The sequence below is a fragment of the Hypanus sabinus genome, chromosome 16 (assembly GCF_030144855.1).
Source record: "Hypanus sabinus isolate sHypSab1 chromosome 16, sHypSab1.hap1, whole genome shotgun sequence".
Classification (NCBI taxonomy): domain Eukaryota; kingdom Metazoa; phylum Chordata; class Chondrichthyes; order Myliobatiformes; family Dasyatidae; genus Hypanus; species Hypanus sabinus.
Genome location: NC_082721.1, coordinates 760646 through 774298, shown reverse-complemented (window position 1 = coordinate 774298; position 13653 = coordinate 760646). Strand labels below are relative to the sequence as shown.

The 13653-nt window shown below is 43.5% G+C and overlaps 1 protein-coding gene across 1 annotated transcript in view; it reads right to left on the bottom strand.

Annotated features, from left to right (window-relative positions):
* Positions 1–5635: 5635 nt before the first annotated feature.
* Positions 5636–13653, bottom strand: part of LOC132405765 (sodium/iodide cotransporter-like) — a 140667-nt gene continuing 132649 nt past the window's right edge. Inside the window, exon 15 of the mRNA XM_059990777.1 lies at positions 5636–6135. Within this exon, the coding sequence (XP_059846760.1) occupies positions 5980–6135 (156 nt within the window). The 3' untranslated portion in view covers positions 5636–5979. The remainder of the gene's footprint in view (positions 6136–13653) is intronic.

Sequence of the window (13653 nt, the reverse complement as noted above, 5' to 3'; positions counted from 1 at the left end):
ACAAGAGGTCACAGCCTCATGTTAGAGGGACACCCTTTCAAAACAGAGATGTGGAGAAATTTCTTAGCCAGAGGATGGTGAATTTATGGTATTTATTACCACAGCCAGCTGCAGAGGCCAAGTTATTGGTGTATTTAGGGTGAAGATTGATAGATTCTTGATTGGTCATGACATCAAAAATTATAGCGAGAAAACTAGGGAGTGGGCTGAGGAGGGGAAAAAAGGATCAGCTGTGATTGAATAGCAGAGCAGAATCGATGGGCCAAGTAGCCTAACTCTGCTTGTATGTTTTCTGGTCTTATGGTCTGCATTTCCATATTGTCCAGCCTGGGCAACAACTATCCTGCCAATATCTTAAAGAACTTTGTGCTTTAGTGCATCTGTCCTTGTACTAAAGACATACAATATTTGTTTTTCTTTACACACCCATCCTATTAAGGCACCAATGTGGTGACTGTAGAGGATGGGGAGATCAGTTTGGAGAAGGATCAGAAAACAAAGATGGAACAACAGCGATGACAGAGCTGTCATTAGACAGAAAAAGAATGTTTCTGGAAACATAGCATTCACAGAAAGTGTGGGGTCACTTCAACAATGACTTGCAGTTGTGTTCTTGAAATAGTCCCATGCTTTCGTTAATGAAGTACTGGCCCACGGAGCTGCTCAGGAACCTACTCATACAAGGTTTTGCATTTAAAAAGACTAAAGAGATTTGCTTGAAAATGGAACATTTGAAAAGAGGGAAGGATCAGGCCTAAGCCACGAGTGGTGGATGGATGGGAGTCAAGAATGAGTGAGAGGTTGGACACAAAGGAAAGCAAAATCCTGGAGAAATTTACAGTAATTCCACCAAATGTTTGTTTAATTGGGCTCCCTCTGTACTAGAATCTGTCATTTGGAGATAAGAGATTTGTAGCTGTGAATAGAGGTACATTTTGTAAACTGTTCTTCCAAAACTGTGATTTCAAAATAACCACATTTCACTTTGCTTTTCCATGGTGGTTATTTTGGAATCAATTGTCCACTTGACTGCAAACACATAGTAATCTCAGAGGAAGGATCAGCACTGACACCGCTGGACCAAGCTACAGCAGCTCCATAATTGATGGTGATCTTGGTCACTCTCTCTTTGACATTTGAGCTCTGACACTTGACCTCTCAGGGATCAAGATCAGTCATTTGTTGAAGGTTAAATGAATTAGTGGCTGTCTAGCCATTTAATAGCTTTGCCAATACTTAGGCTTTAATCATCTCAGTCTCTCTCTGGATTCACCTTTGACCCCTTCATGCTTTTGTCTTTCAAATGAAGAATGAGAGCTGTTTTCAACTGCACAGAAGTCTGTTCAATAGTGCAATCAATTTGGATAAATATTTACCTGAATAATCATGAAATATTAGTTAAGAGTTAAGGCTCTTCTATCGATTTATCCCATCAATATTAATTACATTTTTGGATCTTATTTGCATAACCAAAAAACCTGCAATCATTTCTTTCTGTTGGGCTTATAAACATTGGGAGTTATGGCTCTAATTGCTTATTTGATGTTGGCTGAATCAGTGCAGGACACACAGACCAGAAATACATTGAGCTAGTTGCTGTTATATTGAACTTTTCACATGCTCTGAAAGTAAAAGCACAAGGAAACATGAAGGTTAGTTTATCAAGCAATGTCATACAGAGAGAACCTGTTCAGGGCTCCAGGGAAAAGTCTCTGTCTCCTCCTCAGAATCGTGCCAAGGGTCATTAGATGAAGGAAGACACTCTGCTCAACTCCCTGAGGGCTGCCTGTTTCCTGTACTGATGTTCCCATCTGTGGTCGGTACCAGTATTAATATCTGGTTCTCTTTCATTAACTATAGTCTGAAGTAGTGGCAAGAGGGGAATTGAGGCTGCAGACAGATTAGTCCCTCTCCACTCAGCCATATGTCTCCATCTCTGTGGAGACACCAGAGACGATAGATTCTGGATACTGGATCAACACAGAAAATATTGGACAACTCAATGGGTCTGGCAGCAAGTGTGCAGGAAAATGAATAGATAACATTTTGACTCAACATACTTCATCTGCAGTGGTGGAGAGAAGGGGTGGATCCAGGTGAGGGGGTGATGGGAAAATGGGGGAGGACAGAGAGCGAGAATGATGTCAGAAGCAGGAAAAGGTTGACTATACTGAAAGTTGCAGGATTCAGTGCTCATGTCTCTAGGTTGCAGACTACCCAGGTGGAATATCAGGCACTGTTCCTCTAATTTGCATTCAGCCTCAGCTTGCCAATTGAGCAACCGGAAGAGACACATCAGCATGGAAATGGCAAGCAGTATAAACATGACTGGGAACTGAGATCAGGCAGTCATAGAGGATGGAGTGAATTAATAACCCAGACTGTGAGGTCACTCTTCAGTCTCTTTACACTTTTTTCTCTCCTCCTGATCCACCTGGTCCCCATCACCTTTTCTGCCCCCATCCTTTCCATCTTCCATCACCCACACACTCCTCCCACTAGTTCCTTTCATCCATTCCTTTCATTTATCCTTCTTCACCACCATGTCCTATTAGATTCCATAATCTTCAGCCTCTCTCACTTCCACCAATCACCTTCAAACTCCTTTGGGATGTGGACCAGGAATTGCCGAGGGCCAGAAAAGATGCTGTCAGCTGATTGGTAGTTTTCTGGACTGGGACACATGCACTGTTGACCCTTTCCTGATGGTTCCAGCCAGTTAAATGGCACAGCAGTGCCAATGTCCATGCTGACCAAAATGTCTTCCCTTTCAAACCTTTCTCCTCTACTTTAGAAAAAAGACTGTGACAATTTATCATTTGCCTCTCCAGATTTTTAAAACTCATCTCTGAACCTGCTTGTTTGAAGTGCCTGCATTGAACTCCCTTTGACCCGAGTGCTGTTGTTGCCATGATCAGCCTGTGTCTTTTCCACTGAGGCTCCAGTACCAGATAAATACAAGTTATTGTCAGCACCAACTTCAGCCGTGAGTCATTCAGAAAGCTTCCTGCACAGTTACATAACCTCTGCCAAGCTCCCACTAACCCTTGGCATGGCTTCCCATTACTACTGGCAACAATAACCTGCATTTATATGATAGCACCTTGTACTGGATTAATACAGACGTTTGTTTAGCAGACATATCAGTTACAGGAGATGCTGATAAAGGCTGGAAGGTGTGTCAGAAGAAGGAAGTGGAGGGGAGGAAGATTAATGAAGGGAAGTTCAAAACTTGCAATGAAGATAGATGGATTCCATGGTTCACAGATAAGACCTCATCACTTTGTAACATCAGCTCATTTGGAGATATTAGACAGCTGACAAAGTCTGATCATAACAAACCAGCAAATACTGGAAACATTCATTAAGTCAGACAGCATCTGAGGGGAGAAAAGTAAGTCTGAAGAGCCTTCATCAGAATTGAGAAAGAGAAAAAATGGCAGGAGGTAGGAAGATGGAAAGGACATGAGGAATATCTCCAAGACGCGAGGCCGGTGTTACCAAGCAGTAGAGATTAATGAGGGGCAAAATAAACAGAGATATTAAGAGCTGAATGTGCAGGTATAAGCTGTTGAAAATGTTCTGCAGATGAGAGCATTGGTGATGGAAGAAATGGAGTCAATAGCATGGGTATTGGAATGAGTGCTCAGTTACATTACACATTCCCTGCTTTATTGAGTTTGATGTTGAGTCTGGAAGTCTGCAATATGCTCAGGTTGTTGTTTCTCTTCTAGTGTAGTTTGGTCTGGTTCAAACAGTGCAGGAAGTCAGATTTCCGAATGGTACATGATCCCATGAACACTACCTCATTCTTCCTCACTATCAGATTTCCAGATGGCCTTGAATCCATGAATACTACTTCACCAGGCAGGAACTTCAGAAATGTAAACACGAGGAAATCTGCAGATGCTGGAAATTCAAGCAACACACACACAAAATGCTGGTGGAAACAAGCAACACACACAAAATGCTGGTGGTCCTGACAAAGGGTCTCGGCCTGAAACGTCGACTGTACTTCTTCCTATAGATGCTGCCTGGCCTGCTGCGTTCCACTAGCATTTTGTGTGTGTAACTTCAGAAATGTCTTACCATTTTAATTTCTTTCTTTGATTCATTCATCTTTGCCTGATGTTGGCTCTTACAAACTCTGGTAATGCGGCCTTTCAGACCTCAGCTGGAGACTGGGCTGAATCAACAATCAGTCCACTCTGTCCAGCTCCATATGCAGCCATGCGATTTTTATGGTTTCTTAATCATGAGTTAAATGTAAATCTTTGCACCAGCAATCCTCTTCATCTGGCTCCCAATGCAGCCATGGGATCAATCAGTTCTCTTTGTTTGGCTTCCTATGCAGCCATGGGACCTTCATGGTTTCTTATCCATGAGTTAAGTGTAAACCTTTGCACCTCCTTGCTTAGCTTTGGACCAAAGTGATTCTTCAACAATCCACCAATACCTTAATGCTTAATTACCAGGTCTCTGCAGGTTATATATAGAACAGTACAGCCCAGGACTGGTCCTTCAGCCTCAATGTTGTGCCAACCTTTTAACCAACTCCACGATCAATCTAACCCTTCCCTCTTATAGTACTTATCGATCTGTTTTCCTTTTATCCATGTGCTTATCTAATAATGTCTTTAATCTCTATAACATATCTGTCTCTCTGCCACCTCTCCTGTCTGTGCGTTCCACACACCCACCACCTTATGTAAAATAAACTTACCTCTGACATCCTCCCTATACCTTCCTCCAGTTACCTTAAAATGATGTCCCCTTGTATTAGCAATTGCCTCTCTGGCAAACAGGTGCTGACTGTCCCTTTGATTTATCATTTCCCATCATATGGGAGTAAAGGACCAGAGGGCACAACCTCAGAACAGAAGGACATCCCTTAAGAAAAGTGGTTTAGGAGGAATTTCTTTAGCCAGAGGGTGGTAAATCTGTGGAATTCATTGCCACAGGTGGTTGTGGAGGCCAAGTCATTTGGTATATTTAAAGCAGAGGTTGATAGGTTCTTGATAGTAAGGGTGTCGAATGTTATGGGGAGAATGCAGGAGAATGGGGTTCAGAGGGAATTAGATTAGCCATGATGAAATAGTAGAGCAGGTTCAATGGGCTGAATGGCCTAATTCTGCTCCTATGTCTTATGGTATTATACATTCTATGAAGTCATTTGTCAGCCTCTCTGAATCAGTGGGCTTCTCATTAAACTCTATGCTGCAGCTTCCTCCACACTGATTCATAGGGAACCCTTTTCAGCTTTCACACACTAGTTTGGAGAGAGCTTTATTCAGCATCCTCTCACACTGATTTGGGTGGGGGGAACCCCTGTTGAGCTTTCCCCACACTGTTTCGGAGGGTCCCCTGTTTATTCTCACAGCTGCAGCCAAGACCTGGTGGTATCTCACCACATTTAAACCTGCAGCCTCTTTCCTTCTGTCAGTTTTAAAGCAGACATCTCTCCCCCTACTCCTCACATCCCATCCATTTACTTTCTGTAAGAACACATTTTCCCAACACAGATTTCTGACTTGGGAACAACTGTCCCTGGTGCCAGTGTGATAGTTCTTTAGGTACAAGAAGAGGCGAGTGAGCTTTGTCCTTTACAAAGTTTATTTATTTTCCCAACCTCCGCTCTTAAAGAGAGTAACCAAAATAGGGTCTGCCAAAGAGGAAGACAGTGACGCAAGATAGGTCCCAGTTACCATGGTCGCAGCATTGTTGAGAAAAATTGTGCATATATGCTACTATGTAGGTTACTAAATAGAATATATCCTTTAATAGTGCAAAGAGAAGCCCAAGCAAGTGGCCTTCTTTCTGTAGAGAGGCTGTGTACCCATGAATGTTTGGAGTAGATGACCAAGATGGTAAATCGGCCTCAGTGGCATTACACTATTATGTACTGGATCTGCAAGGTTGATACGGTGGAAGCTTCAGTGGTGACACTCCCAGTCTGCCCCTTGTTTGAAGGCTCCAGATTCAAACACAGGTTTCTAATAGCGGAGGCAGGTCTGTTTCAACTCCTTCTGAGGAGGTGTTTTGATTGCAGACAGGATCCCTTGAAAAATATTCTTTGGCCTGGAATTCTGGCCTGTCCTTGATCAGGAGAACTGGCGCTGCTGATGAACTGTTTGCCTGTGGAGAAGTTAACGAGTAGGAAGGACAGTATAATCATCATGTTTATTGTAACACCAGATGAGGTGTCCGCTTTCCTATAACAACCCTCAGATCCCCTGAAATAGCTTGCAGATGTTGAAGCTCTCTACAAATCCTACTACCTGATAGAACCTAGGGAAAGCTAGGCTGTAATCTTCATGTAGTACCATCTTTGCTTCCTTAGGAATGGGTTTAGTCCCCCTGGACATGGGTTCAGTCTCCCTAGGAATGGGTTCAGTTCACCTGAGCATGGCTTCAGTCCCTATTGGAAATGGGTTTGGCCCCCACAGGAAGTGGTTCAGCCCCCCGCCCCCCCGGGAATGGGTTCATTTCCCCTGGGAATGAGTTCAGTTCATGGAACACTAATGCACAGAAACAGGCCCTTTTGCACTTCTAGTCTATGCCAATCCAGTAATCTGTTTAGTCTCATTGACTTGTACTCAGACATAGCCCTCCACACAATTCCCATCCATGAACTTTAAACGTAGAAATCAACTCCCACATCCACTAGTTGCACTGGGACCTCATTTCACATTCTCACCAACCTCTGAATGAAGAAGTTCCCCTTCACGTTCTCCTTAAATATTCCACTTTCACCCTTAACCCATGACCTCTAGTTGCAGTCTTACCAAACCTCAGTGGAAAAAGACTGCTTGCTTTTACCCATCTATATGCATATAATTTTGTATACCTCCATCAAACCTCCCTCAATATTTTATGTTCTAGGATAAAGTCCTAACCCATTTAACGTTTCCACATAACTTAGGTTGTCAACATCCTTGGTAAATTTTCTCTGCAATTTTATTTACAATTTTGTTTTATTTACATCTTTATTTACATCCACATCTTTCCTGTGGATAGGTAATCAAAACTGCACACAATATTCCAAACTAGGCCTTACCAATGTCTTATATAATTTCAACATAACATCCCAACTCCTGTACTTAGTACATTAATCTATGAAGGCCAAAGTGGCAAAAGCTTTGGTACAGCTCACTCTACCTGTGACACCACTTTCAAGGAATTATAGATCTGTATTCCCAGATATCTTTGTTCTACCGCTCTCCTTAGTGCCCTACTGCTCATATATCAGGCCTACCCTGGCTGGTCCTCCCAAAGTGCAACACCTCACACTTGATTGCATTAAATTCCATCTGCCATTTTCAGCCAATTTTTTTAGCTGGTCCAAGTCCTGCTATAAGCTTTGATAGGCTTCCTTGCTGTCTACTACACCCCCCAATCTTGGTGTCATCCTCAAATTTGTTTATCTATTAAACCACATTATCATACAGATCGTTGATATAAACTGACAATCCACAATGGACCCAGCACTGATCCCTGTGGCACTCCACTAATCACAGGCCTCCAGTCAGAGTGACAAACATCTACCACCATTTTGTGGCTTCTCCCATGAAGCCAATGTCTTATCCAATTTACTACCTCATCTTGAATGCAAGCAACTGAAATTTCTTGTTGACCTCCCATGCAGGATCTTGTCAAAGGCCTTGCTAAAATCCATATAGACACAGTCTTGCCTTCATCAACTTTCTTGGTAACTTCCTCAATAAACTCTATAAGATTGGTGAGACATGAATTACTATACACAAAGCCATGTTGACAATCCCTAATCTGTCCTTGTCTATCCAAATAGTTATATATCTGGTCCCTCAGCATAGCTTCCAATAAATTTCCCACTACACCAGCCTATAATTTCCTAGCTTATTCTGTTACGTCCGTAGCCCCCTCCTTTGTGAGAATCGCCAGATCACTGTTGGGTTGAGTCAAACGTGGGGCCCAAGACATGAGGGGGAGACGTGCAGGATGTCACGTTTCTCCCCCCCCCATAGCGATGTAAAACTACGGGATATGGCCATTGTCTCTTGGAGACAGATTTGTGGATTGAGATGCTCTGCTACGTGAATGCCCTCGTGCAAAGTGGGCTGGTTGAGGGAGAAATTGCATCACCCCCAACCTGATTGACATCTATGATCTTGCAAGTCAGAATAAAAGAGGGGCTGTAGGAACAACCCCTCAGACGCACCAGAAGAAATGTTAAGCGACCACGTAACAGCAGACGGTCATCAGAAACCAAGCCACATGCGTTCAATTCCGTGGCTGGAATTGGCGGCTGAAACCACAGAAAACAGCCTTTTTAGCTAACAACGGGGAAACCTGCTCCCCTGACTCAATGGATTGACATCATAAAAGACTTGGGCAAGTTTAAACTGCATCACTTTTAAACCCAACAATGCTGCAGCTTGAACGAACTGATAGTGACTTATCTTTCCATCGGACAATACAGTAACCCCTAGACAATGATAGAGTTATTTCTTATCGGTTATTATGATTAGATTTAGTATTGATGACGTATATTATCTGTATGTTTGCATTAATCTTCTTTTTGTTCCCTTTATCAATAAATACATTTAAAAATAGTACCATCAGACTTCAATGGACCTCTCTATCTTTGCTGGTAAGTGATCCAGTTATGGGAATTTCATAACAAAGTTGGGGGCTCGTCCAGGATTTGTCACCAAATTGGGAGACCAGTGAATCGGGATTGTAAGTCCAAAACTTGGATTTGGTTACGCGGGTAGCCAGACAGGAAACCAGCAAAGATGGACGTGGGTGAATTTATAGAAAACCCGACTCTGGAGGCGCTGGAGGTGGCCTCCAAATCAGATGATAAAATTGGCAAAAGAGTTAAACCTCGCAGGGGTGAGGTTGTCAATGAAAAAGCAGGAGGTGCAAAGGGCAATAACTCAGTATTATATTGGGAAGAAGTTGTTTACAGATGAGGTATTGGAAAATATCCCTGAGGAGGCACCCACTAGTGGGACAGCTCTGTTAGAGTTGGAGAAATTAAAGTTGGAACATGCAATTAAGTTAAAGCAGCTGGAGGCAGCCGAGAGAAAGAGAGAGAAAGGGCCGAGAGAGAGCAAGAGAGGGAGAGAACCGAGAGAGCAAGAGAGAACATGAAATGAAGTTAAAACAGCTGGAAGCAGATGAAAAAGAGAAACAGAGGAAACCTGACTTGGAGATGGAGAAGTTACGGCAGGAGCCACGAGTTCCGGGGTCAGACCAAGAGGAGCGTTTCAATGTTAGTCGAGAATTGAGGCTAGAACCTCTGTTTGAGGAAATGGACGTCGATAGTTACTTCTTGTTTTTTGAAAAGGTGGCAGTGAATCAGAAGTGGCCCAAAGGTCAGTGGGTGGCACTGTTACAAGGTGTGTTAAAGTGGAAGGCACAGCGGGCATATACGGCATTGGCCATGGAGGAGGGAGAGGAGGAGAGTTATGACAAAGTAAAGGCGGCCATTCTCCGGGGTTATGAGCCAGTGCCTGAGGCTTATAGACAAAAGTTTAGAAGTTTAAAGAAAGGGTGGAATCAGACGCATACCGAGTTTGTCTATGAGAAAGGTGTGCTCTTGGACCAGTGGTGCACTGCAGAGAGAGTGGGAGAAGATTATGGGCATCTCAGGGAGTTAATTCTGATGGAGGAATTTAAAGGGTGTGTTTCAGTGGATATCCGGATGTATATCAATGAGAAGCCGGATAAGTCCATTTCAGAATTTGCTAGGTTCGCAGATGAATATGCCCTAACCCACAAGACAAAGTTTTCCTCGAATAAAAGTACCCAGAGAGACTGTGGGAACGATCGAGAAAGTCCGCCAGCTGAGGCAGAGGTCCCGCCGGGAGCTAGTGGTAAGGTCGAGGGGGAAAGGCCAGACGGCCAGAGATTTCTGGGCTTGACCTGTTTTAATTGTAGAAAAGTGGGACATAGTCAGGGGCTCAGACAGGCGTTTCTGTGGAGGTGACCGGGAGTCCTGGATGGTAATTTGCCTCCCTGGTGCCAGGGTTCGGGACGTTTCTGATCGCGTCCAAGATATCCTGAAGTGGGAGGGTGAAGAGCCAGAGGTCGTGGTACATGTAGGTACCAATGACATAGGAAGGAAAGGGGAAGAGGTCCTGAAACGAGAGTATAGGGAGTTAGGAAGGCAGTTAAGAAGAAGGACCGCAAAGGTAGTAATCTCGGGATTACTGCCTGTGCCACGCGACAGTGAGAGTAGGAATAGAATTAGGTGGAGGATGAATGCGTGGCTGTGGGATTGGAGCAGGGGGCAGGAATTCAAGTTTCTGGATCATTGGGACCTCTTCTGGGGCAGGAGTGACCTGTTCAAGAAGGACGGGTTACACTTGAATCGTGGGGGGACCAATATCCTAGCGGGGAGGTTTGCTAGGGCTACAGGGCGGACTTTAAACTAGTAAGATGGGGGGGGGGCGGGAGACTATTTGAGGAGACTATGGGAGAGGAGGTTAGTTCACCAGTGGAGCAAGTAAATAGACAGTGTGTGAGGGAGGAAAGGCAGGTGATGGAGAAGGGATGCGCTCAGCCCGAAGATGTAGGGGAGAAGAAAGAAAAGGATAATAAATTTGAATGCATTGTTAGGGATGGAAAGAGAGGAGGAGATGGAGAGTATCTTAAATGTATCTATTTTAATGCTAGGAGCATTGTAAGAAAGGTGGATGAGCTTAAAGCGTGGATTGATACCTGGAATTATGATGTTGTAGCTATTAGTGAAACATGGTTGCAGGAAGGGTGTGATTGGCAACTAAATATTCCTGGATTTAGTTGCTTCAGGTGTGATAGAGTAGGAGGGGCCAGAGGAGGAGGTGTTGCATTGCTTGTCCGAGAAAATCTTATGGCGGTGCTTTGGAAGGATAGGTTAGAGAGCTCCTCTAGGGAGGCCATTTGGGTGGAATTGAAGAATGGGAAAGGTGCAGTAACACTGATAGGAGTGTATTATAGGCCACCTAATGGGGTGCGTGAGTTGGAAGAGCAAATGTGTAAGGAGATAGCAGATATTTGTAGTAAACACAAGGTGGTGATTGTGGGAGATTTTAATTTTCCACACGTAGACTGGGAAGCTCATTCTGTAAAAGGGCTGGATGGTTTAGAGTTTGTGAAATGTGTGCAGGATAGTTTTTTGCAACAATACATAGAAGTACCGACTAGAGATGGGGCAGTGTTGGATCTCCTGTTAGGGAATGCGATAGGTCAGCTGACAGATGTATGTGTTGGGGAGCACTTCGGGTCCAGTGATCACAATAGCATTAGCTTCAATATAATTATGGAGAAGGACAGGACTGGACCTAGAGTTGAGATTTTTGATTGGAGAAAGGCTAACTTTGAGGGGATGCGAAGGGATTTAGAGAGAGTGGATTGGGTCAAGTTGTTTTATGGGAAGGATGTATTAGAGAAATGGAGGTCATTTAAGGGTGAAATTATGAGGGTACAGAATCTTTATGTTCCTGTTAGGGTGAAAGGAAAGGTTAAAGGTTTGAGAGCACCATGGTTTTCAAGGGATATTAGAAATTTGGTTCAGAAAAAGAGGGATGTCTACAATAGATATAGGCAGCATGGAGTAAAGGAATTGCTCGAGGAATATAAAGAATGTAAAAGGAATCTTAAGAAAGAGATTAGAAAAGCTAAAAGAAGATACAAGGTTGGTTTGGCAAATAAGGTGAAAGTAAATCCGAAAGGTTTCTACAGTTATATTAAAAGCAAGAGGATAGTGAGGGATAAAATTGGCCCCTTAGAGAATCAGAGTGGTCAGCTATGTGTGCACAACCGAAGGAGATGGGAGAGATTTTGAATGATTTCTTCTCTTTGGTATTCACTAAGGAGAAGGATATTGAATTGTCTAAGGTGTGGGAAACAAGTAAGGAAGTTATGGAACCTATGACAATTAAAGAGGTGGAGGTACTGGCGCTTTTAAGAAATTTAAAAGTGGATAAATCTCCGGGTCCTGACAGGATATTCCCCAGGACCTTGAGGGAAGTTTGTGTAGAAATAGCAGGAGCTCTGACGGAGATCTTTAATATGTCATTAGAAACGGGGATTGTGCCGGAGGATTGGCGTATTGCTCATGTGGTTCCATTGTTTAAAAAGGGTTCTAGAAGGAAGCCTAGCAATTATAGACCTGTCAGTTTGACATCAGTGGTGGGTAAATTAATGGAAAGTATTCTTAGAGATAGTATTTATAATTATCTGGATAGACGGGATCTGATTAGAAGTAGCCAGCATGGATTTGTGCGTGGAAGGTCATGTTTGACAAACCTTATTGAATTTTTTGAAGAAGTTACGAGGAATGTTGACGAGGATAAGGCAGTGGATGTAGTCTATATGGACTTCAGCAAAGCCTTTGACAAAGTTCCACATGGAAGGTTAGTTAAGAAGGTTCAGTCGTTAGGTATTAATGCTGGAGTAATAAAATGGATTCAACAGTGGCTAGATGGGAGATGCCAGAGAGTAGTGGTGGATAATTGTTTATCGGGATGGAGGCCGGTGACTAGCGGGGTGCCTCAGGGATCTGTTTTGGGCCCAATGTTGTTTGTAATATACATAAATGATCTGGATGATGGGGTGGTAAATTGGATTAGTAAGTATGCCGATGATACTAAGGTTGGAGGTGTTGTGGATAATGAGGTGGGTTTTCAAAGCTTGCAGGGAGATTTCTGCCGGTTAGAAGAATGGGCTGAACGTTGGCAGATGGAGTTGAATGCTGAGAAGTGTGAGGTTCTACATTTTGGCAGGAATAATCTAAATAGAACATACAGAGTAAATGGTAGGGCATTGAGGAATGCAGAGGAACAGAGAGATCTAGGAATAACTGTGCATAGTTCCCTGAAAGTGGAGTCTCATGTAGATAGGGTGGTGAAGAGGGCTTTTGGAACGCTGGCCTTTATAAATCAAAGCATTGAGTACAGAAGTTGGGATGTAATGCTAAAGTTGTACAAGGCATTGGTAAGGCCAAATTTGGAATATTGTGTGCAGTTCTGGTCACCGAATTATAGGAAAGATATCAATAAATTAGAGAGAGTGCAGAGATGATTTACTAGGATGTTACCTGGGTTTCAGCAATTAAGTTACAGAGAAAGGTTGAACAAGTTAGGTCTCTATTCATTGGAGCGTAGAAGGTTGAGGGGGGATTTGATCGAGGTATTTAAAATTTTGAGAGGGATAGATAGAGTTGACGTGAACAGGCTGTTTCCATTGAGAGTAGGGGAGATTCAAACTAGAGGACATGATTTGAGAGTTAGGGGGCAGAAGTTTAAGGGAAACACGAGGGGGTATTTCTTTACTCAAAGAGTGATAGCTGTGTGGAATGAGCTTCCTGTAGAAGTAGTAGAGGCCAGTTCAGTTGTGTCATTTAAGGTAAAATTGGATAGGTATATGGACAGGAAAGGAGTGGAGGGTTATGGGCTGAGTGCGGGTAGGTGGGACTAGGTGAGATTAAGGGTTCGGCACGGACTAGGAGGGCCAAGATGGCCTGTTTCCGTGCTGCGATTGTTATATGGTTATATTGCATCGCAGTGCTTTGCTCCGAGGAAAGAAACAGGAAAGGGGAAAGCAGCAGTCCCTATCGGATGGCCATGGTAATCAGTAGATTGACAAGAGAGCCCCGGGTAGGCAAAGTACGAGAAGGGTTGGAGA